Here is a 25,354-nt window from a genome sequence, read left to right as displayed (position 1 = left end):
AAATCCAGGACCAGTGAAATGTAAGTTAAACTCCATGAGGGTTAGCCTTACCTCAGTGTCTCCAATTTACACTGTGGATTCTCAAATCCAGCACAGATGAATCTCACTCCTGAATCCTGGAGTTTATTTCCTCTCAGGTCAAGCTCTCTCAAACTTGAGGTGTTTGAGCTGAGAGTTGAAGCCAGCATTCATTCAACTTTGAGAGAGATGATACAAATAAGTAATCCATACAAATCTATAACTAAATTAACCAGGTTTCCATCCAACCTTTTTATGTGTGCAAAGTACATTTTGGCTAAAAAAATGTCATGACAGGCCTGATGGAAACAGCAAATTTGTTGGTAAACCTTCCAAATGTCAACAAAACAAAATATGCTAGCCTCCCGAGTGGCGTAGCGGTCTAAGCCACTGCATCGCAGTGCTAGAGGTGTGACTACAGATCCGGGTTCGATCCGGTTGTAGACCAATGAGACGGCGCACAGCGTCGTCCGGGTTAGAGAAGGGTTTGGCCTGCTGGGATGTCCTTGTCCCATCGCGCTCTACTGACTACTTGTGACGGCCAGGCGCATGAACGCTGACTTCGGTCACTTAGCTGTACGGGGTTTCCTTGTTCTTGGACACAGGGACTATGGTGGTCTGCTTGAAACATGTTGGTATTACAGACTCAGACAGGGACAGGTTGAAAATGTCAGTGAAGAAACTTTCCAGTTGGAGAAGGGTTTGGCCTGCTGGGATGTCCTTGTCCCATCGCGCTCTACTGATTACTTGTGACGGCCAGGCGCATGCTCAGAGTACACGTCCTGGTAATCCGTCTGGCCCTGCAGCCTTATGTTGACCTGTTTGTTGACCTGTTTAAAAGTCTTACCCACATCTACAGTGCCTAGCTCCACTCCCATTCTCCAGGTGCTATCATTTGTTGACTTCTGTAACCGTAAAAGCCTTGGTTTCATGCATGTTAACATTAGAAGCCTCCTCCCTACGTTTGTTATATTCACTGCCCTAGCACACTCTGCCAATGTCCTAGCCGTGTCTGAATCCTGGCTCAGGAAGACTACCAAAAACCCTGAAATTTCCATCCCTAACTATAACATTTTCCAACAAGATAGAACTGCCAAAGGGGGCGGAGTTGCAATCTACTGCAGAGATAGCCTGCAGAGTTCTGTCTTACTGTCCAGGTCTGTACCCAATTTGAGCTTCTACTTCTAAAAATCCACCTTTCCAGAAACAAGTCTCTCACCGTTGCCGCTTGCTATAGGCCACCCTCTGCCCCCAGCTGTGCCCTGGACACCATATGTGAACTGATTGCCCCCCATCTATCTTCAGAGCTCGTGCTGCTAGGTGACCTAAACTGGGACATGCTTAACACCCCGGCCATCCTACAATCTAAGCTTGATGCCCTCAATTTCACACAAATGATCAATGAACCTACCAGGTATAACCCCAAATCTATAAATACGGGCACCCTCATAGATATCATCCTAACCAACTTGCCCTCCAAATATACCTCTGCTGTTTTCAACCAAGATCTCAACGATCACTGCCTCATTGCCTGCATCCGTAATGGGTCTGCGGTCAAACGGCCACCCCTCATCACTGTCAAACGCTCCCTGAAACACTTCTGCGAGCAGGCCTTTCTAATCGACCTGGTATCCTGGGGGGATGTTATATTTAAAGATTAAAATAGGGGATTTTGTTAATTGCATGTCTACCTTGTTGCCTGTTGCTGTGTGTGCGCGCCACTGTTGAAATACCTGAGTTAGATGATCTGGTGAAACTATACTTCAGAATTGGCTTCAGTAACAAGGAAATCCTTGCTCTTTAGCACATAATAACCATCATATTATAAGTATTAGGACCAGGAAGAGGTTGTACCACCGATTATTTTCAGAAGGAGAACCCATGGTTACATACAGTATTAGGTAGAGACGGACAGGCTGTGTGTGTATGCAGGTGTGTGTATGGGTGGTGAAAAGTAGGGGAAAAACAAAACAAATGGCCATAAATCTAACAATCTAACACACTTGTTTGAACAGGCGTCACTGAACACTCACGTTTAGCAATCTTCTGATCTAAAAATTCACACAGGCACGCACACACACACATCCCAAGTTTCCCCCTGGCAATTTCATACTATCATACACTCTTCTAACGGCCATAGTGCGGTATGAGCACAAACAAAAAACATTCTCATCTCTGAATGTGAAGAGAACTGGGGTTGAGTCCCTGTCAGTCTGCTGTCCCAATTTCGCTACAACGTTCTGCTGCGTAGTTTAGGACAAAACTTTGAAAGAATCTGTGCATAATAGCAACTATTAATGACCTTATCCATGGTGCTTTACTAAGAGTAGTATTTATTTCCCCCATATGGCAACTATCCTTCTAACGACTATAGGCTAGTAGGCTACGTGAGCACAGCTATTACAACACATGATCTTAGGATCCTGGAGAGCGGAGGCTGTGTGTGTGTATGTGTCCCATGTCAAGCTGCTCTCCAAATTCGCTACAACACCACACTGCTATTCTACAGCCCATTATAAACCTATAGTGGCCACTGGCGTAATGCAGTTTCGAGATCGGTGTGAAAAAACTTGACTGGCCTGCACAGAGCTCTGACCTCAACCCCATCAAACACCTTTGAGATGAATTGGAACACCGACTGTGAGCCAGACCTAATCGCCCAACATCAGTGCCCGACCTCACTAATGCTCTTGTGGCTGAATGGAAGCAAGTCCCTGCAGCAATGTTCCACCATCTAGTGAAAGCCTTCCCAGAAGAGTGGAGGCTGTTATAGCAGCAAAGGGGGGACCCACTCCATATTAATACCCATGACTTTTTAATGAGACGTTTGACGAGCAGGTGTCCACATACTTTTGGTCAGGTAGAGTATATAACTTTCTCACACATTATTCAACATTCATTCAGGATTATCCATAATAATGGATCATAATAATGCATCCACATTAATGTAGAAGGGTTTAGAAACATATCACTTCAGCCAACCAGTTTTCAGAGCATTTCATATTATTCTGTACGTAAACACGATACAGACTAGAGGTCGACCGATTAATCGGAATGGCCGATTTCAAGTTTTCATAACAATCAGAAATCGGTATTTTTGGGCACCGATTTTGCCAATCAAAAAAACAACAATTATACCTTTATTTAACGAGGCAAGTCAGTTAAGAACACATTCTTATTTTCAATGACGGCCTAGGAACGGTGGGTTAACTGCCTTGTTCAGGGGCAGAACGACAGATTTTCACCTTGTCAGCTCGGGGATTCAATCTTGCAACCTTACAGTTAACTAGTCCAACTCTCTAACCACCTGATTACATTGCACTCCACGAGGAGCCTGCCTGTTAAGCGAATGCAGTAGAAGCCAAGGTAAGTTGCTAGCTAGCATTAAACTTATCTTATAAAAAACAATCAATCAATCATAATCACTAGTTATAACTACACATGGTTGATGATATTACTAGTTTATCTAGCATGTCCTGCATTGCATATAATCGATGCAACGCTGGGGGATGATTTAACAAAAGCGCATTTGCGAAAAAAGCACAATCGTTGCACGTCTGTACCTAACCATAAACACCAATGCCTTTCTTAAAATCAATACACAGAAGTATATATTTTTAAACCTGCATATTTAGCTAAAAGAAATCCAGGTGAGCAGGCAATATTAACCAGGTGAAATTGTGTCATTTCTCTTGCGTTCATTGCTGGCAGAGTCAGTGTATTGGCAACAGTTTGGGCCGCCTGGCTAATTGCAAACTAATTTGCCAGAATTTTACGTAATTATGACATAACATTGAAGGTTGTGCAATGTAACAAGGATATTTCGACTTAGGGGTGCCACCCATTAGATAAAATACCGAACGGTTCCGTATTTCACTGAAATAATAAACATTGTGTTTTTGAAATTATAGTTTCCAGATTCGACCATATTAATGACCAAAGGCTCATATTTCTGTGTGTTATTATGTTATAATTAAGTCTGACTTGATAGAGCAGTCTGACTGAGCGATGGTAGGCAGCAACAGGCTCATAAGCATTCATTCAAACAGCACCTTTGTGCGTTTTGCCAGCAGCACTTCGCAAGCACAGTGCTGTTTATGACTTCAAGCCTATCAGCCGGTGTAACCGACGTGAAATGGCAAGCTAGTTAGCTGGGTGTGTGGTAGTAACGTTTCAAACGTCACTCACTCTGAGACTTGGAGTAGTTATTCCCCTTGCTCTGCAAGGGCCAGGGCTTTTGTGGAGCGATGGGTAACGCTGCTTCGAGTGTAGTCATTGTCGATGTGTTCCTGGTTCGAGCCCAGGTAGGGGCAAGGAGAGGGACGGAAGATATACTGTTACACTGGCAATACTATAGTGCCTATAAGAACATCCAATAGTCAAAGGTATATGAAATACAAATGGTATAGAGAGAAATAGTCCTATAAATACTATATTAACTACAACCTAAAACCTCTTACCTTGGAATATTGAAGTGTCATGTTAAAAGGAACCACCAACTTTCATATGTTCTCATGTTCTGAGCAAGGAACTCAAACGTTAGCTTTTTTACATAGCACATATTGCACTTTTACTTCTCCAACACTTTGTTTTTGCATTATTTAAACCAAATTGAACATGTTTCATTTTTTATTTGAGGCTAAATATATTTTTATTGATGTATTATATTAAGTTCAAATAAGTGTTCATTCAGTATTGTTGTAATCGTCATTATTACAAATATATATAGTTTTTAAATCGGCTGATTAATTGGTATCGGCTTTTTTTGGTCCTCCAATAATCGGTATCGGCGTTGAAAAATCATAATCGGTCGACCTCTAATACCGACCATTTAGTGTGATATGTTATGTTGCGTACGGTATTATTTTAAGAATGTCCATCACCAATTTTGTATAATATGTTACAAATCTGGAAAATGTACAATATGTTACCAATTTGCAAAATGTATGATATGTTACGAATTCTAGCCAAGTGGCTACCATTAACTAACTGGCAAATATTAGCTAGGCTAGGGGTTAGGGTTAAGGTTAAGTTTTGGAGTTAGGTTAAAGGGTTCAGGTTAGGGGAAGGGTTAGCTAACATGTTATACTGAACAGAATTTTTAATGCAACAATTTCAAAGGTTTTGCTGAGCCAATTGAAATAAATTCATTAGGCCCTAATCTATGGATTTCACATGGGCAGGAGCGCAGGCATGGGTGGGCACAGGCCCAGTCAATCACAATGAGTTTTTCCCAACAAAAAGGCTTTATTACAGACAAAAATATTTACCAATTAGCTAAAGTTGTCCGTGATGAGATTTGAACTCGCATCCTTTATGTTGCTAGACATTCGCATTATACACCCAACCAACTCGCATCCGTTGGGCTGGTAGACCTTCGCGTTATACACCAAACCATCCACCCTACTTCTGTTTTTGCCTTAAGTTATCATGTGTCTTATGTAACCATACCAAATGTAACACATACTCATTTCAGTGTCCCAGATTTACATGTATTATGTTACGTCTATTCTATGAGACCAGGCTGCTGCAGCTGGCACCACATTTGTTTTCTGTGGTTTATGTTCCATCCCTGCTGTGTCATCACAGCCCTAGCAGTCATCTGTACTTTATAGCTTTTTAACTACACATATATCTGTAAACACATGGATTAACAGTAGGCTCGCCTATTTTTCTAGTGGTGCATTGTTGATAATGGGATATGTAGGAGGGTGAGCCGGTCAAGGATCGATTCAGACAAGGTGGTAAATTGTATGACAAGTGACAGTTTAATTATGAGTAAAGATATCTGGTACAACGTATACGGGCCCATTTCATTCGGTTCTTAAGGAACCAGCAGAAAAGAAGCCCCGCTAACAGTTTGCACATGTCTCATATACAGAACAGAAAGTAGGTTGATTCTAGAAGATCGGGTCTTCGGGTTGGTTCAGGCTGAGGTGTAGTCTTCTTGGATTGGCCCTGTTGGGCCGTCCGTCATCCCTCTGAGTCTTGTTGTGCCGTTCCTTGTCACACAATGTTCAGCTAAAAAAGGAGATTAGGTGTGTGCGCTGTCCTCAGTCACACAATGTTCGGCTAGAAAGGAGATTAGGTGTGTGCGCTGGTTTCTGCAAGTCAAGGCTGTCTCTTCCTCCCAATGTGTGGGTGTATGTCTTATCTGTGTGTCCTCGGCAGTTAGTGTGTGTAATGTGTGTGTGCTGTGTGTGTGGGTGTGGGAGCTATCCTGTATGGGACCTAACATGTTTTACTGTGAAAGTACGTTGTCTCAGTTATAGCAATGTAATAGCAGTAGGCTGGTCACCTGCATAAGAAATAGCACTTCCTTACAGCATGTTCTTTTACGTCATTCAGAACAGTTGCCTACCTGTCTTTTGTCTCCTGCAAATAATTTTCCAGACAACTAGCCCGCATACTGTACAAGGCAGTGGAGTTTCTTTGTTGTGGCACATCCACCTGGTCTCCACAATTGACCCCCTACTCATTTTTTCCCTTTGTTTTCTCGTGTACTTTTCCGCAAAAAAAAACCTGCGTTCAGGTTCAACGAGAGTCTTTCAGTTGTTTTTCAACCGTTCAAAACGGGTCCAACTGCTATCAGACAACACCCATAACGTATTTATTCCAAACATCTGCCAGCACAAAGACTCAATTCACTGCCAGCCATCAGGATTATAACTGCTTTCAGAGGACATACCTGCCGCGCAAACTTGCTTTCACAATACACATTCTACATATCAGTACTTGTCTTTCTTTGTTTAAGTTCCTGCATAGCCAAAGATCGAGTCCCTGGCTGGGATGTGTTCAGTATAGGCACACTAAAACAAAACATTTTGCAACGAAAAAGTAACATCTGTTCATGAGGTAGGCATATCTAGGCTACTTCTGCATTTCACATTACTAAACATTTTCCAGCAACTGAACTGCGTTTTTGAAATGCACACAGCTGTACACACACACAATGTTCAAATTATTTTATAAGTGTCATCATCCATTCTCCCTTAATTTAAGTAACCTAGTGCCGTGTAGCTCAGTTGGCCAGTTAGTAGAGAGTATGGTGCTTGCAACACCAGGGTTGTGGGTTCCATTCCCATGGAGGACCAGTACTAAGAAAATGTAAACACTCACTACTGTAAGTCACTCTGGTGAAGAGCGTCTGCTAAATGACAAAAATGAAGGTTAATTTTGTAAATGCCGAATCGCTATGGCAAGACACATCATTCACCCAAGTTTCGTAAACAAATTGGGTCAGTGGTTATATCGTTTGTGACGAACATACGAATGGAGACAGTTCCATAGTCCCCCCTCCTGATTTCATTGTGGGGGACAAGAAGTCAATGTGCCACTAGAATAAATGGTATATACAGTATACCATATAGCAGTGGTAATATACACCATGTGAGCATAAACAGAATAGAACAGAATCAGTTGACTTGATGTACAGAGAGAACAAGAGAGGACCCAGTACAGAGCCCTGGGGGACAACGGTATTCTTCAAGAATATAATTTAAATGACTCATGAGATTAATTCAACTGTCATACATAATCATAACCCAAAATATAAGCTGGTTTTACTTCTGTTTGTTAACAATGTAATTGTAAACAAACACTGTATTGCCTCAAACATGGTTACATTTTAATATCAGGTATTGCATCCATAACTCTGAATATGAGTTTGATACTGGTTACATTTCTCCAGCCCCTAAAAATGTTCACTAAAACAGCGGGAGCGTGACCACTTTGTTATAGTTTAAGCCGCCGATTGCCCCCTTTAAAGACATCGAGTTCACACACTTAGGCCTATATGTAGTTATATGTGAGTATGAACATTCATAGCTGTGGAAACCAAGTCATTCAATTAATCACAGATTGACACAATGTCACACGGCAATAGGACAGTTTTACTTCATATATTTAAGGAACGTGAAATACAGGTTACCATAGATTAACACACAGGGTCACATAGAATGTAAGAAATGCTACTTGTTTTAAACCCCAAGGTGCTACAATAAAAACACATCCAAGCAATTAGTATTCAATAGTAGAAAGACTACAGAGGCCTATAATACATTGAAATAAAAATATAGGTAATACCTACAGCAGAGTTACTTGTAAGGACAGAAACTATTCAAATATAATTTTCTGGGTAAATGCTGAATATGTCGGCTCAGTCGGAAATGCAATCTGTACCGCTTCAGTTATACAGATTGAATAGCGCCCCAAGTCATACCCGGCAATAGGAATAACTAACTACTATTATTCATTTTACTGTTAAAATTAAATACTACTTATATTAAATTAATTGGACTATTATTCATTTGTATTATTAATTTTGAATATACAGTAATTCAAAGATTAAAACAGGGTTACATACAATTTGAATAATTCTACATTACTATAATAAAAAAATAGATATATATTTGTAACACGCTTTTCAAAAACCCAAGGATGCTACAATAAAAATCCAAGCAATTAGTACAACACACATGACAATCCAGACATCAAATACACTGAAATAAAGCTATCAGTCTGGTAAGATGTACAACAGAGTTACTAGGAAGACAATAAGGTTGTTGAGAACCTGTGACACTAGGTGCTGTAGTTGTCCTGGAGGGCAGGCAGTGTGTCCCCAGTGATGCATTTGTTGAGGGAGAGATATTTTCCTGGCACCACTTCACCAGGGCTCTCTGATTGATTGAGCGATTAAAAAGGAGCTATCATTGTTGATTCAAAGCATTGAATATTTACATTCACGCACTTCGAAATTTATTTTGTAACTGTCCCAGAAGCATTTAACTGCAGCGCACTCCCACAACCAAGGATTTTGAGTTGAGGCCATTCCTTCACTGAATCTGTGAGCTGTCAATCATTTAACCTGGGAAGGAAAGAAGGGAAGTGGATCTAAGTCCTCATACAGCAGCTTAGACATATAGGGGTCGTATTCACTAGACATCAAAGAGAAGATCACGGAACAAAACGGGCAGGAACTACCTGAACTTATCCAATAAGAAACTAGCATGTGTTGCAAAATGTTTCGCTACAGTTTGCACAAATGAATATGATCCGGGTGTCTGGATGTCTACAATGGCTAATGGCTAATGGCTAATTGTTCACTATATTACTGTGTTCATAAAACTGTGATCTTAAAAAAACTCACCGCAGTCTCTCCAGTGAATAGAGGGGATCCTCTTGTACAGAAGAGAGCAGCTTTACTCCAGAGACTCCTGGAGTATTTCCACTCAGGTCCAGCTCCTTCAGGTGGGAGGGGTTTGACCTCAGAGCTGAAGCCAGAGAAGCACAGCCTTCCTCTGTGATGCTGCAGCCTGCCAGTCTGTGGAAAGTGAGGCAGAAAGGTACACAGTATAAAATATTACAGAAAATGTCAGTTTAGCATCTAAAGATGATACAATTAATGATAAAAACTGACAAATTGTCATTGATTATGACATCAGAGACCAAGTCCCAATTATGGCATCAGAGACCAAGTCCCAATTATGGCACCAGAGACCAAGGTTGGAATTTAATCCACGTTTTGAGCAGAGACTGGACAGCCGACAATGCTGACAACATTATCCCAATGTTTGTGGAAATCGCATTCACTCTAAATGTAGCGCATGTCGATCGAACATAAATGGGCTTTGAAAGTCACACTGTCAGTTGTCCAGTGCACTGCCTTGGATAAAGTCCAGGACCAAGTGAAATGTAAGTTAAACTCCATGAGGGTTAGCCTTACCTCAGTGTCTCCAATTTACATTGTGGATTCTCAAGTCCAGCACAGATGAATCTCACTCCTGAATCCTGGAGTTCATTTCCTCCCAGGTCTAGCTCTCTCAAACTTGAGGTGTTTGAGCTGAGAGTTGAAGCCAGCACCTCACAGGATTTCTCAGTTAGGTTGCAATCATTCAACCTGGAGAGATGATGCAGCTAAGTAATCCACACAAATCTATAACTACATTTACAACATGAAGAATATACATCTTCATATCTCCAACATCCACTTCACTTTGCAGTGGAGACAGTCACAAAGTCACTCACTTCAATGTCTCCAGTTTACAGTGTGTATCCTCCAGTCCAGCAGAGAGCAGCTTCACTCCTGAATCCTGGAGTTTATTTCCACTCATGTCCAGCACTCTCAGACAGCATGAGTTTGATTTGAGAACAGAAGCCAGTGCCTCAATGCTTTTCTTGGTGAGTTTACATTCGTTCAGCCTGTGGAAAACATAGCTGCATCTTAAGATACCCAGGTGCCCACAAATAAATGACCCGTTTGGGACTGAATTATCAGCCTAACTAGTCATTCAAACTGATGTTCATTATTATGTTACATTAGCATGCTGTTTGGAAACCAATTTGACTAAGCACTTACAGGGCTGTTCTAGAGGAGCTGACAACTGGGAGAAGTTTGAGAAGAGCCGCATCTGATCTGATGTATTTCTTCAGGTCAAACACATCCAGCTTCTCGGAGGTCAGCAACATGAAGACCAGAGCAGACCACTGTCCAGATGAGAGTTTAGATTTTGATAGACTTCCTGATCTCAGGTAGCTTTGGATCTCCTCCTCTAGAGAATGATCATTCAGTTCATTCAGACAGTGGAACAGATTGATACACCTCTCCAGGGGGAGGTTCTTCCTGATCTTCTCCTTGATGTACTTGACTGTTTCCTTGTTGCTCTGTGATCTGCTTCCTGTTGGTGTCAGTAGGCCTTGTAGGAGATGCTGATTGGACTCATGAGAAAGGCCTAGAAGGAAGCGGAGGAAAAGGTCCAGATGGCCATTTTCAAACTGCAAGGCCTTGTCCACTGCATCTTCATATAGACTGTTTTTGTTGCGGAGGGATCTCTCTTTAGCCATCAGATTGTTGTTGTTGTTAGTGAACATGAGGAACACATATAGTGCAGCCAGAAACTCCTGGATACTCAGATGTACAAAGCAGTACACCTTCATCTGGTTAAGCCCAGACTCTTCTCTGAAGATCTGAGTGCACACTCCAGAGTACACAGACGCATCCTTGATGTCAATGCCACACTCTCTCAGGTCTTCCTCATAGAATATCAGATGGCCTTTTTCTAGCTGTTGAAAAGCCAATTTTCCCAGTGCCTGAATCATCTCTTTATCCCAGTGAGAATCGTTGGCATGCTCTACAGGATATTTCTGAGTCCTCAGTTTTGACTGGAAGATCATGAGGTGAGTGTACATTTGAGTCAGATTCTTGGGGATCTCTCGACTCTCTGCTTCAACCAATAGTCTCTCTAGGACAGTGGCTGAAATCCAACAGAACACAGGAATGTGGCACATGATGTGGAGGCTCCTTGATGTCTTTATGTGTGAGATGATTCTGCTGGCCAGGTCCTCCTCACCGATTCTCTTCCTGAAGTACTCCTCCTTCTGTGGGTCATTGAACCCTCGTACCTCTGTCACCTGGTCAACACACTCAGGAGGGATCTGATTGGCTGCTGCAGGTCGGGTGGTTATCCAAATGTGAGCAGAGGGAAGCAGATTCCCTTTAATGAGGTTTGTCAGCAGAACTTCCACTGAAGTTGACTCTGTGACATCACAGCAGATCTTATTATTCTGGAAGTCCAGAGGAAGGCGACATTCATCCAGACCATCAAAAACAAACACAATATTTTTGTTTTCTGAGATTTCTGATTGTTTTGTTTCTATAAAGGAGTGATGAAGTAGTTCCATCAGACTTAGATTTTTATCTCTCATCAAGTTCAGATCCCGAAAAGGAAGTGGAAAGATGATCTGGATGTCTTGATTTGCTTTTCCTTCAGCCCAGTCCAACATGAACTTCAGCACAGACACTGTTTTTCCAATGCCAGCAACTCCCCTTGTCAGCACTGTTCTGATAAGCTTGTCTTGTCCAGGTAAGGGTTTGAAGATGTCATTGAGTTGGATTGATGTCTCGTGTTCTACTTGACAACTGCATGCTGTCTCAATCTGTCTCACCTCATTCTGATTATTAACCTCTCCACTTCCAGCTTGTGTGATGTAGAGCTCTGTGTAGATGTTGTTAAGAGGTGTCGTTTTTCCTTGATCTTCAATGCCCTCAAATAAAGAATATGTCCTATTCTTCAAGTAGGGTTTAATTTTATCCTGGACTTCTGTTGGGTACCTATAGGTGGAAACGAAAGATACATGTTCCTTGTTGAATTGAATTAAATTGATTTGGGTAAACATTTATAATATAACTAAACTCTAATCTGGATGCGATCAATGATGAAACAGTACAGAGTTTGACATTCTATAGTTTGGTAGGCTAAGTGAAGATTATAGGACAACATTTGGTGCATTTTACTGGGAGACAACGCTATCTGCATCTCCTAATAGCTACACTAAACCTTGGGTCTCACTATTATGAACTCAGCAAAAAAAGAAATGTCCTCTCACTGTCAACTGCGTTAATTTTCTTATTTTCAGCTAATTTAACATGTGTAAATATGTGTATGAACATAACAAGATTCAACAACTGAGACATAAACTGAACAAGTTCCACAGACATGTGACTAACAGAAATGGAATAATGTGTCCCTGAACAAAGGGGGGTCAAAATCAAAAGTAACAGGCAGTATCTGGTGTGGCCACCAGCTGCATTAAGTACTGCAGGGCATCTCCTCCTCATGGAATGCACCAGATTTGCCAGTTCTTGCTGTAAGATGTTACCGCACTATCCCACCAAGGCACCTGCAAGTTCCTGGACATTTCTGGGGGGGAATGGCCCTAGTCCTCACCCTCCGATCCAACAGGTCCGAGACGTGCTCAATGGGATAGAGATCCGGGCTCTTCGCTGGCCATGGCAGAACACTGACATTCCTGTCTTGCAGAAAATCACACACAGAACGAGCAGTATACAGTGCCTTGCGAAAGTATTCGGCCCCCTTGAACTTTGCGACCTTTTGCCACATTTCAGGCTTCAAACATAAAGATATAAAACTGTATTTTTTGTGAAGAATCAACAACAAGTGGGACACAATCATGAAGTGGAACGACATTTATTGGATATTTCAAACTTTTTTAACAAATCAAAAACTGAAAAATTGGGCGTGCAAAATTATTCAGCCCCCTTAAGTTAATACTTTGTAGCGCCACCTTTTGCTGCGATTACAGCTGTAAGTCGCTTGGGGTATGTCTCTATCAGTTTTGCACATCGAGAGACTGAATTTTTTTCCCATTCCTCCTTGCAAAACAGCTCGAGCTCAGTGAGGTTGGATGGAGAGCATTTGTGAACAGCAGTTTTCAGTTCTTTCCACAGATTCTCGATTGGATTCAGGTCTGGACTTTGACTTGGCCATTCTAACACCTGGATATGTTTATTTTTGAACCATTCCATTGTAGATTTTGCTTTATGTTTTGGATCATTGTCTTGTTGGAAGACAAATCTCTGTCCCAGTCTCAGGTCTTTTGCAGACTCCATCAGGTTTTCTTCCAGAATGGTCCTGTATTTGGCTCCATCCATCTTCCCATCAATTTTAACCATCTTCCCTGTCCCTGCTGAAGAAAAGCAGGCCCAAACCATGATGCTGCCACCACCATGTTTGACAGTGGGTATGGTGTGTTCAGGGTGATGAGCTGTGTTGCTTTTACGCCAAACATAACGTTTTGCATTGTTGCCAAAAAGTTCAATTTTGGTTTCATCTGACCAGAGCACCTTCTTCCACATTTTTGGTGTGTCTCCCAGGTGGCTTGTGGCAAACTTTAAACAACACTTTTTATGGATATCTTTAAGAAATGGCTTTCTTCTTGCCACTCTTCCATAAAGGCCAGATTTGTGCAATATACGACTGATTGTTGTCCTATGGACAGAGTCTCCCACCTCAGCTGTAGATCTCTGCAGTTCATCCAGAGTGATCATGGGCCTCTTGGCTGCATCTCTGATCAGTCTTCTCCTTGTATGAGCTGAAAGTTTAGAGGGACGGCCAGGTCTTGGTAGATTTGCAGTGGTCTGATACTCCTTCCATTTCAATATTATCGCTTGCACAGTGCTCCTTGGGATGTTTAAAGCTTGGGAAATCTTTTTGTATCCAAATCCGGCTTTAAACTTCTTCACAACAGTATCTCGGACCTGCCTGGTGTTTTCCTTGTTCTTCATGATGCTCTCTGCGCTTTTAACGGACCTCTGAGACTATCACAGTGCAGGTGCATTTATACGGAGACTTGATTACACACAGGTGGATTGTATTTATCATCATTAGTCATTTAGGTCAACATTGGATCATTCAGAGATCCTCACTGAACTTCTGGAGAGAGTTTGCTGCACTGAAAGTAAAGGGGCTGAATAATTTTGCACGCCCAATTTTTCAGTTTTTGATTTGTTAAAAAAGTTTGAAATATCCAATAAATGTCGTTCCACTTCATGATTGTGTCCCACTTGTTGTTGATTCTTCACAAAAAAATACAGTTTTACATCTTTATGTTTGAAGCCTGAAATGTGGCAAAAGGTCACAAAGTTCAAGGGGGCCGAATAATTTCGCAAGGCACTGTAGCTGGTGGCATTGTCACGCTGGAGGGTCATGTCAGGATGAGCCTGCAGGAAGGGAGGAGGAGGATGTCTTCCCTGTAACGCACAGTGTTGAGATTGCCTGAAATGACAACAAGCTCAGTCCAATGATGCTGTGACACACCGCCCCAGACCATGATGGACCCTCCACCTCCAAATCGATCCCGCTCCAGAGTACAGGCCTCGGTGTAACGCTCATTCCTTCGACGATAAACGCAAATCTGACCATCACCCCTGATTCGACAAAACAGCACCTCGTCAATGAAGAGCACTTTTTGCCAGTTCTGTCTGGTCCAGCGACGGTGGGTTTGTGCCCATAGGCGACGTTGTTGCCGGTGATGTTTGGTGAGGACCTGCCTTACAACAGGCCTACAAGCCCTCAGTCCAGCCTCTCTCAGCCTATTGCGGACAATCTGAGCACTTATGGAGGGATTGTGCGTTCCTGGTGTAACTCGGGCAGTTGTTGTTGCCATCCTGTACCTGTCCCGCAGGTGTGATGTTCGGATGTATCGATCCTGTGCAGGTGTTGTTACAAGTGGTCTGCCACTGCGAGGATGATCAGCTGTCATTCCTATCTCCCTGTAGCGCTGCCTTAGGCTCCTCACAGTACGGACATTGCCATTTATTGCCCTGGTCACATCTGCAGTCCTCATGCCTCCTTGCAACATGCCTAAGGCACGTTCACGCAGATAGCAGAGACCCTGGGCATCTTTCTTTTGGTGTCTTTCAGAGTCAGTAGAAAGGCCTCTTTAGTGTCGTAAGTTTTCATAGCTGTGACCTTAATTGCCTACCGTCTGTAAGCTGTTAGTGTCTTAACGACCGTTCCACAGGTGCATGTTCATTAATTGTTTATGGTTCATTGAACAAGCATGGGAAACAGTGTTTAAACCCTTTACAATGAAGATCTGTGAAGTTATTTGGATTTTTACTAATTATCTTTGAAAGACAGGGTCCTGAAAAAGGGACGTTTCTTATTTTGCTGAGTTTAGTAATCATGCAATTTTATTCACATTTCTAGTATGTCAGACTGAATGATGTTGTCCTGTAGACAAGGGATCTAATGACAAGCAAAATTAGGCTTCCTAAATGATGAATTGGAGCCTAGTATCTGGAAATTCACAGAGTAAAAAGGTACCAGATGTCAGACACATGACTGGTGAATAAAATGTATTGAAAATAGGTAGGATGCTGTGCAAACGGTTATAACTTACACTCTGTCATCAGTAGGGACTCTGGGTTGGTGATCCATTGACTGGTCATTCTCCTCAGAGATACTGCTGGGTATAAATGAGCACAGAGAGTAATAACATCAGTCTTCATCTATACAGAAGATGCTAAATAAAAGGAAAAAACATAATCAAACACCATGTTATATCTTAGGTTTCACCTTTGCCCAGTGGATAATTCTCCCTCCTTGAAGAAAATAGGAAGTCCCATCGACTGACCACTCTTCATGGAGATACCACTAGGTACAGGTGAGACTGGTCGGTCTGTCTTGAACCTGTTTAAGGCAGGATTTGAATATCCAACATAGGTGAGTTTGCACACATTTTAGATTTTTTTTTTTTATGGTTGGTTACTTATTTGTCACCAGTCAATGCACATACAGCTAGGTATAGGTTGGTGATCTAGTACATTTGTCTCCAACAAAATGTCTGTTTTGAATGAAATATCTGTTTTGAATGAAATAATGACAAACAAGATGAGAAACAAGATTCTCTGGTCTGATGAAACCAAGATCGATCTCTTCGGCCTGAAAGCCAAGCATCAAGTCTGGAGGAAACCTGGCAACCTCCCTATGGGGAAGCATGGTGGTGGCAGCATCATGCTGTGGGGATGTTTTTCAGCGCCAGGGACTGGGAAACTAGTCAGGATTGAGGGAAAGATGAACGGAGCACAGTACAGCGAGATCCTCAATGAAAACCTGTTCCAGAGCGCTCAGGACCTCAGAATGGGGAGAAGATTCACCTTACAACATGACAACGACCCTAAGCACACAGCCAAGACAACAGAGTGGCTTCGGGACAAGTTTCTGAATGTCCTTGAGTGGCCCAGCCAGAGTCTGGAGTTCAATCTTGGTTTCATCAGACCAGAGAATCTTGTTTCTCACGGTCTGAGGGTCTTCAGGTGCCTTTTGACAAACTCGTAGCGGCTGCCATGTACATTTTACTGAGGAGTGGCTTCCAGCTGGCCACTCTACCATAAAGGCTTGATTGGTGGAGTGCTGCAGAGATGGTTGTCCTTCTGGAAAGTTCTCCCATCTCCACAGAGGAACTCTAGAGCTCTTTCAGAGTGACCATCGGGTTCTTGGTCACATTCCTTGGTCACTTTCCCCCCGATTTCTCAGTTTGACCATTCGACCAGCTCTAGGAAGAGTCTTGGTGGTTCCAAACTTCTTCCATTTAAGAATGATGGAGGCCACTGTGTTCTTGGGGACCTTCAATGCTGGAGAAATGTTTTGGTACCCTTCCCCAGATCTGTGCCTCGAAACAATCCTGTCTCGGAGCTCTACGGACAATTCCATCAACCTTATGGCTTGGTTTTTGCTCTGACATGCACTGTCATTTGTGGGAACTTATATAAACAGGTGTGTGCCTTTCCAAATCATGTCCAATCAATTTAAATTTACCACAGATGGACTCCAAGTTGTAGAAACATTGAGGGTGATCAATGGAAACAGGATGCACCTCAGCTCAATTTCGAGTCTCATAGCAAAGGGTCTGAATACTTATGTAAATTAGGTATTTCTGTTTTTTGTTATAAATTTGCCATAAAATTTGCTTTATCATTATGGGGTATTGTGTGTAGATTGCTGAGGATTTTAACAAATTTGATCCATTTTAGAATAAGGTTGGAATGAAACAAAATGTGAAAAAAGTCTAGGGGTCTGAATACTTTCCCGAAGGCACTATATTCTCCAAAGATAGCACGTTCGCCAATAGAATGGATGGTAGAGGCGGTCTATCCACTTGCCAACGTAGTTTCATAAGGGTGCCCGCACAGCGGCCCCTATAGTGACATATTTTTCTCTTCCAAGTGTCGGAGATTAGGGTCTAGTCCCTGGTGAGCAGTATGTATGTCTTGCACTAAAGACTCATTGAAGTAAAAGTCTTCATCAAAATTGAGGTTAGTGATTGCTGTTCTGATGTCCAGAACCTCTTTTCGGTCACGATGGCAGAAACATTATGTACAAATAAATTAATATTATCCATTCTTCGCAACCAATACTGGTTCGTACAAGAGTTTTGACAAAATATTAGCTCCTTCACACTTACCTATTTGATGATCTTACCTCTTAAGCTCCCTGTCAGTGTCCTGTTCGGCAGGAAAACGTAGTTTAGGGGACATTGCTCCCTCAGTCCCCGAGAAACTCATTCCAGAAGCAGTGGCTTCTTCTTCAGTATCTTCACAGATACTAGAGGGAGTGCTTCCCTCCTCATACTCCCCAGAGAGACTCATTTTGGCACAGTGTACCCCACACTGGACTTTTAAAAAACAGCACTATTTGCAACACTTGTAGTGCAATAGAACATTAATTTCAAGCTTAACAGAAATACAACTTCTTAGACAGTTGAAGCTGATCTACGCTGATAGGGGGTTGTGCAAAATAAAGTCTTGGTGCTTTGTAGCCTTATTTACTTTATGCCTGTAATTCACTGTTGGTACATAATTAAGTTTTGCTAGTAGTGCAAAGGTGCAACCCAGCTTGCATCCTCCTTGCTGTCGGAAGAAAACCACCAAAACTGAAACCAGGAAATGGAAGAAAAAAAAAAGGTCCCTATTTTAACATTGAGATCCTAGAGTTGTGGATAGTTACCAAAAACATTCAATGTAACAAAAAACTTAACTGACAAATTGAGGTTTTTCTTCCGAGAGCAACAAAACTTTGCCTGTGACTTAAAAGTCTGTCATAAAGACAAACTGCTTACTTTATGTGCTATAAGTGTGTGTGGTTGATTGGGTTAGAGTTGTGATTATTACCAGTAGTGGCAGTTACACTTAGCATATTTTTATTTTACCAGGAAAGTCAGTTAAGAACAAATTCTTATTTTCAATGACAGCCTAGGAACAGTGGGTTAACTGCCTGTTCAGGGGCAGAACGACATGTTGGTTGATGATGACAACACCCGTTGAGTTAGATTTGCATTTCAAATTAACTGTGTACAAGGGGTCCTACAATGTGCCTCTCCTCGGGGGAATTCATGACAGACCTCTGATCAGGATGTGCTGATCTGTGAACACACAAAGCACTTTATTTGACACACAGCAGAGAAGTGGTTAAATTGAATGTTAAAATCCCCCAAGCTGAATGGATACTTGCCAAACTGTAGTTTCCTTTGGCTTCACTGTGGACAAGCCACTATTTTTTTCAACTGTAACTAGCCCAAATATTATGGCTTATATAGCTAATATCAGCCATACCAAACAAACTATTTTGCCACAAGTTTTGTGAAGGACATCTTAATACTGCTATTACTGCTGCTAACAGGCCTAATAATAATTATAATAATGTTAATAGTCATGTATAGCCTACACCTTCCATACTTAAAAATACAGAAAAACATGCACACAGAATCACTTTAGACTGACTAAAGGAATGGTCTGTCTTTATCTCTTAGTAATGATTTCAACAACAGAAATCCCCCCCCCCCCCACACAAGTTTGCTGCGGTGTCCCGAATAATAATAATTATTATTCTTATAAACGAGTAGCCTAACAAATCAGCCTACTTAAGTGTTAATAACAATAAAAATCTAGACATAATACTTGGAAATATTTAGGCTACTTTTCATTACATTTTCTATTCTTGGAAATGTTTGTTTATTTTAGTGCTGCATTGCCTATTTCATTGCCTATACTACAGGAATAAATCCCCTACAAAAAATATAGTTTTGTTACTTCCCTCACATTCGGATCATAGAAGGAGAAACTTTGCCTACCCAATCATTCCTGTTTGACATGCAGATAGGCTACTTCAGAAATACAGTGCCTTGCGAAAGTATTCGGCCCCCTTGAACTTTGCGACCTTTTGCCACATTTCAGGCTTCAAACATAAAGATATAAAACTGTATTTTTTTGTGAAGAATCAACAACAAGTGGGACACAATCATGAAGTGGAACGACATTTATTGGATATTTCAAACTTTTTTAACAAATCAAAAACTGAAAAATTGGGCGTGCAAAATTATTCAGCCCCTTTACTTTCAGTGCAGCAAACTCTCTCCAGAAGTTCAGTGAGGATCTCTGAATGTTCCAATGTTGACCTAAATGACTAATGATGATAAATACAATCCACCTGTGTGTAATCAAGTCTCCGTATAAATGCACCTGCACTGTGATAGTCTCAGAGGTCCGTTAAAAGCACAGAGAGCATCATGAAGAACAAGGAACACACCAGGCAGGTCCGAGATACTGTTGTGAAGAAGTTTAAAGCCGGATTTGGATACAAAAAGATTTCCCAAGCTTTAAACATCCCAAGGAGCACTGTGCAAGCGATAATATTGAAATGGAAGGAGTATCAGACCACTGCAAATCTACCAAGACCTGGCCGTCCCTCTAAACTTTCAGCTCATACAAGGAGAAGACTGATCAGAGATGCAGCCAAGAGGCCCATGATCACTCTGGATGAACTGCAGAGATCTACAGCTGAGGTGGGAGACTCTGTCCATAGGACAACAATCAGTCGTATAATGCACAAATCTGGCCTTTATGGAAGAGTGGCAAGAAGAAAGCCATTTCTTAAAGATATCCATAAAAAGTGTTGTTTAAAGTTTGCCACAAGCCACCTGGGAGACACACCAAACATGTGGAAGAAGGTGCTCTGGTCAGATGAAACCAAAATTGAACTTTTTGGCAACAATGCAAAACGTTATGTCTGGCGTAAAAGCAACACAGCTGAACACACCATCCCCACTGTCAAACATGGTGGTGGCAGCATCATGGTTTGGGCCTGCTTTTCTTCTGCAGGGACAGGGAAGATGGTTAAAATTGATGGGAAGATGGATGGAGCCAAATACAGGACCATTCTGGAAGAAAACCTAATGGAGTCTGCAAAAGACCTGAGACTGGGACGGAGATTTGTCTTCCAACAAGACAATGATCCAAAACATAAAGCAAAATCTACAATGGAATGGTTAAAAAATAAACATATCCAGGTGTTAGAATGGCCAAGTCAAAGTCCAGACCTGAATCCAATCGAGAATCTGTGGAAAGAACTGAAAATTGCTGTTCACAAATGCTCTCCATCCAACCTCACTGAGCTCGAGTTGTTTTGCAAGGAGGAATGGGAGAAAATGTCAGTCTCTCGATGTGCAAAACTTATAGAGACATACCCCAAGCGACTTACAGCTGTAATCGCAGCAAAAGGTGGCGCTACAAAGTATTAACTTAAGGGGGCTGAATAATTTTGCACGCCCAATTTTTCAGTTTTTGATTTGTTAAAAAAGTTTGAAATATCCAATAAATGTCGTTCCACTTCATGATTGTGTCCCACTTGTTGTTGATTCTTCACAAAAAAATACAGTTTTATATCTTTATGTTTGAAGCCTGAAATGTGGCAAAAGGCCGCAAAGTTCAAGGGGGCCGAATACTTTCGCAAGGCACTGTACATGCCTAAGGAATATCAAGACAGAAATGCGTTCTCAGCAAGGGAGTAATTCAATCTCTTGTGATGTGTCATGGCACATTTATGTAAGCCACTTTACAAAGCAGTCTGTAACTCTATTGGAAGGATGCGACACCATTCTTCCATTCGAAATTCAATCAATTAACTCGTTTCAAGAAGCTAGGAGTATATTGCACGTCACTACTTCACAGGAGAGACATTTGAACGTATTTTTTAAATGTATTTCTTATTTTGGCAGAAATGCCTTCTGGAACATGTCAACTTTCATGTGCCTTAATAATAAATGTGTATGTCATCTGTAAATATGAATACAATTGTTAAATTATGAGCCTAGTTGGTTTGGCCACAGAAAAAGTGAGCAACCTTCCCTCTAGCCATGTTTAGCTGAGATAATGGATAGGCTGGACATGCCGGGAGATGAGTTCGGATTGGTCTGCCATGTAGCATGCTTCTCTCTATGACATGAGCTGCTCAGTACGTGTTGATAATGCTTTCTACAGATGTTTTTTGAAAGATATTACGTTAGCCATCAAGAACTACAAAAGTGTTGCTACTATTCTCAACAACATTGATGCCCTGAATTTACCAGGCACTATCGACAAAGACCAGTTGGATAAAGTTGTGATGGGCTACTTTTTACACATGCCACGGTATGTGTGAACCGGAGTGACCAAACAAGAAGTGTCTGCTGTAAAGCATTCATCCATGTATATGGGGGTAAGAGTCTAGCTACATTTTCAGATATGATATGTTTCTAGTTTTGGCAGGAAGTCGTTTTCGTTGCAAGTTAAAGCGTACTGTTAGCTAGCTAACGTTAGCTTGCTACCTCGCTAGCTAACGTTACGTGTATGATCTGTGTAGTAATATTATTCATATCAGAAATCAATTTGCTATTGCTAGTTATAGCCTAATGTTAGCTATAGCTAGCCCAAACCCATCTGGACAAGAGGAATACCTATGTGAGAATGCTGTTCATCGACTACAGCTCAGCATTTAACACCATAGTACCCTCCAAACTCGTCATCAAGCTCGAGACCCTGGGGCTCGACCTCGCCCTGTGCAACTGGGTCCTGGACTTCCTGACGGGCCACCCCCCAGGTGGGGAGGGTAGGTAACAAGATCTCCACGCTGCTGATCCTCAACATTGGGGCCCCACAAGGGTGCGTTCTCAGCCCTCTCCTGTACTCCCTGTTCACCCACGACTGCATGGCCATGCACGCCTCCAACTCAATCATCAAGTTTGCAGACGACACTACAGTGGTAGGCTTGATTACCAACAACGACGAGGCAGCCTACAGGGAGGAGGTGAGGGCCCTCGGCTGTGGTGTCAGGAAAATAACCTCACACTCATCGTCAACAAAACAAAGGAGATGATCGTGGACTTCAGGAAACAGCAGAAGGAGCACCACCCTATCCACATCGACGGGACAGTAGTGGAGAGGGTAGTAAGTTTTAAGTTCCTCGACGTACACATCACGGACAAACTGAAATGGTCCAACCACACAGCCAGCGTGGTGAAGAAGGCGCAGCAGCACCTCTTCAACCTCAGGAGGCTGAAGAAATTCCGCTTGTCACCAAAAACACTCACAAACTTTTACAGATGCACAATTGAAAGCATCCTGTCGGGCTGTATCACTGCCTGGTATGGCAACTGCTCCACCCACAACCGTAAGGCTCTCCAGAGGGTAGTGAGGTCTGCACAACACATCACCGGGGGCAAACTATCTGCCCTCCGGGACACCTACACTACCCGATGTCACAGGAAGGCCATAAAGTTAATCAAGGACAACAACCACCCGAGCCACTGCCTGTTCACCCCGCTATCATCCAGAAGACGAGGTCAGTACAGGTGCATCAAAGCAGGGACCGAGAGACTGAAAAACAGCTTCTATCTCAAGGCCATCAGACTGTTAAACAGCCATCACTAACATTGAGTGGCTGCTGCCAACATAGTGACTCAACTCCAGCCACTTTAATAATGGAAAAATTGATGTAATAAATGTATCACTAGCCACTTTAAACAATGCCACTTCATATGTTTACATACCCTACATTACTCATCTCATATGTATATACTGTACTCTATACCATCTACTGCATCTTGGCCATGCCGTTATAAACCATCACTCATTCATTTATTTTTTGTATGTACATATTCTTATAAGGTAATTGTTGTGAAATTGTTAGGTTAGATTAGGTTAGATTACTCGTTAGATATTACTGCATTGTCGGAACTAGAAGCACGAGCATTTCGCTACACTCGCATTAACATCTGCTAACCATGTGTATGTGACAAATAAAATGTGATTTGATTTATATGAACATGTGTGCATGTCTAGACAATAGTGACCCATCCACTTAGCTTGATGTGGCTGGGGGGTGGTTATAGAATATCTTTCACATGACCCATCAATTTAGACAAGTGTGTCTGGGTAAACGTCATCTAATATTGAGCAAATATTTACACAATATTTGTATCTGAACATTTTCTATTTTTTTTTATCAATATTGCTAGTATGCAAGTAACCATTTTCACTGTACCGTTTACACCTTCTGTATCCTGCGCATGTGACAAATAAAACGTAGATTTGATTTTATAGTGTGTTTTTTACTAGAGACTGTAATGTGAAGAATAACATGACCTGCACCAAAGTCAGATTAGGATATAGGCCAAGGACGAGATAAAGTGTATTGTTACTACTACTTTTACCACTTTTAGTCTTGAAATATTTGGTTGTTTATGACACCTTCTTACTCACTCCTTTTAGCACATTGCCTCATATGTGAATCCTTAAAGAGATAGGTGGGGCTACGGTTTAAGAGGGTGAATAGGTGTAGACAAAGGCTGCGTTTCAAACATATAGACACACCCTCCTCCACTTACCCTCGCCTTATGCCCTTGGGGGAATCCACGCTGAAGTTAGCAATGTAAGCCCCTCAGCCCCTTGTTTGTGATTGAATTTGCGAGTGTACAATTATGTTCACTCCGGGGCATGAAACGCCCCATAATTCTATTAGCGATGATTGTACATCCCCTAAGAAAAGTCAGCCAAAACGTATAACCAACATCAATATGGAGAAGTGAACATACAAAAGTAAAAACACATGTAAATAAATTCAATTGTGCTAATAATGCACATGACGGCACAAACAAGTATCGTAAAATTAATGATGCTTTTGTTTGGTTCGCATTTGGAAACGTTAGCTAGCGCATTCAACTTTCCCTGACATCACACTTATACATAGTAATTTTCGATTGACTTGATATCTTCGGATGGCTAGCATTCGACGTCTGCGGATGCATTGACTTCTAGCCAAGATATGAAATGACTGTAGTGCATAAGTGACACATTTCCCTGCAAGTGTTAACTGATCATACATCATGATACATAATCAGAAGTGTCCACTTAATTTAAGGGCTGAGAGGAGATGGTGTGTATTTTACATTTTTACGTGTTTGGAATGCAGCCAAAGAATATCTCTCCAGTATATGTGACAAAACATTAGCACACACTATTTCACATACAGTAGGTTTTTAAAGGACCAAAGTGGTTGGTCTGCTTTGCGTTTCCATTTGCGATGCTGGTATCGCCACAGCCCTAGCAGCTGTACTTTATGGCGTTTTAACTTCAGGTTAGGTATATCTGTAAACACATGGATTAACAGTAGACTAGCCTATTTTGTTACTGGTGCATGTTCTTTTAAGCAATTCGGAGAAGTTGCCTACCTGTCTTTTGTCTCCTGAAAATAGCATACATTTTCCAGACACAGACAACTACATCCAGCGCCTGTTGTGTGCACTTCCTTGCATACGTGTATTTTGTCTACTGCAAATACCATACATTTTCCCAGACACAGCTAACTACATTCAGAAACCTGTTATACAAGGATATGGAGTTTCACCTGAGGGGAATCCAACGAAGCAAGCTAAATCTACTCAGTGTTTTCTAAAGATAACCAGCTTCACATTCCAACTCTAGCTTCTTCCATACGACTACGGATATTGCTCTTCCGTCCGCTTGTTGCAAATTCTGATCAGGGGCAGGCTAAAAGGGGACAGATCGAAATAGTGGAGGGTTACCCCACCCCAAAAAATACTTTACATTTGGTCTTTTGCAGGTTTTAATATAAAATGTATTCCACCCTATCCACATTTCCATATCTGCTTGCATACGCCTCCCCTGTATGTGACTCGCTCTTTCATAATCAGTTGGAAGTTG

At 41.8% G+C, this 25,354-nt stretch overlaps 1 protein-coding gene across 1 annotated transcript in view; it reads right to left on the bottom strand.

Moving 5' to 3' along the window:
• The window catches only part of LOC110487460 (NACHT, LRR and PYD domains-containing protein 12-like), a 40,334-nt gene extending 15,320 nt beyond the window's left edge, over nt 1-25,014 (bottom strand). The window contains exons 1-9 of the mRNA XM_036939780.1: nt 24,862-25,014; nt 17,802-18,741; nt 15,897-16,010; nt 15,721-15,786; nt 10,376-12,127; nt 10,045-10,218; nt 9,743-9,916; nt 9,167-9,340; nt 52-189 (exon numbers count right to left, since the gene is read on the bottom strand). Of these exons, the coding sequence (XP_036795675.1) occupies nt 52-189; nt 9,167-9,340; nt 9,743-9,916; nt 10,045-10,218; nt 10,376-12,127; nt 15,721-15,786; nt 15,897-16,010; nt 17,802-17,968 (2,759 nt within the window). The 5' untranslated portion in view covers nt 17,969-18,741; nt 24,862-25,014. The remainder of the gene's footprint in view (nt 1-51; nt 190-9,166; nt 9,341-9,742; nt 9,917-10,044; nt 10,219-10,375; nt 12,128-15,720; nt 15,787-15,896; nt 16,011-17,801; nt 18,742-24,861) is intronic.
• Nucleotides 25,015-25,354: the final 340 nt, after the last annotated feature.

This window comes from Oncorhynchus mykiss, chromosome 13 (assembly GCF_013265735.2).
Source record: "Oncorhynchus mykiss isolate Arlee chromosome 13, USDA_OmykA_1.1, whole genome shotgun sequence".
Lineage (NCBI taxonomy): Eukaryota > Metazoa > Chordata > Actinopteri > Salmoniformes > Salmonidae > Oncorhynchus > Oncorhynchus mykiss.
This window is presented reverse-complemented; position numbering and strand designations above follow the sequence as displayed.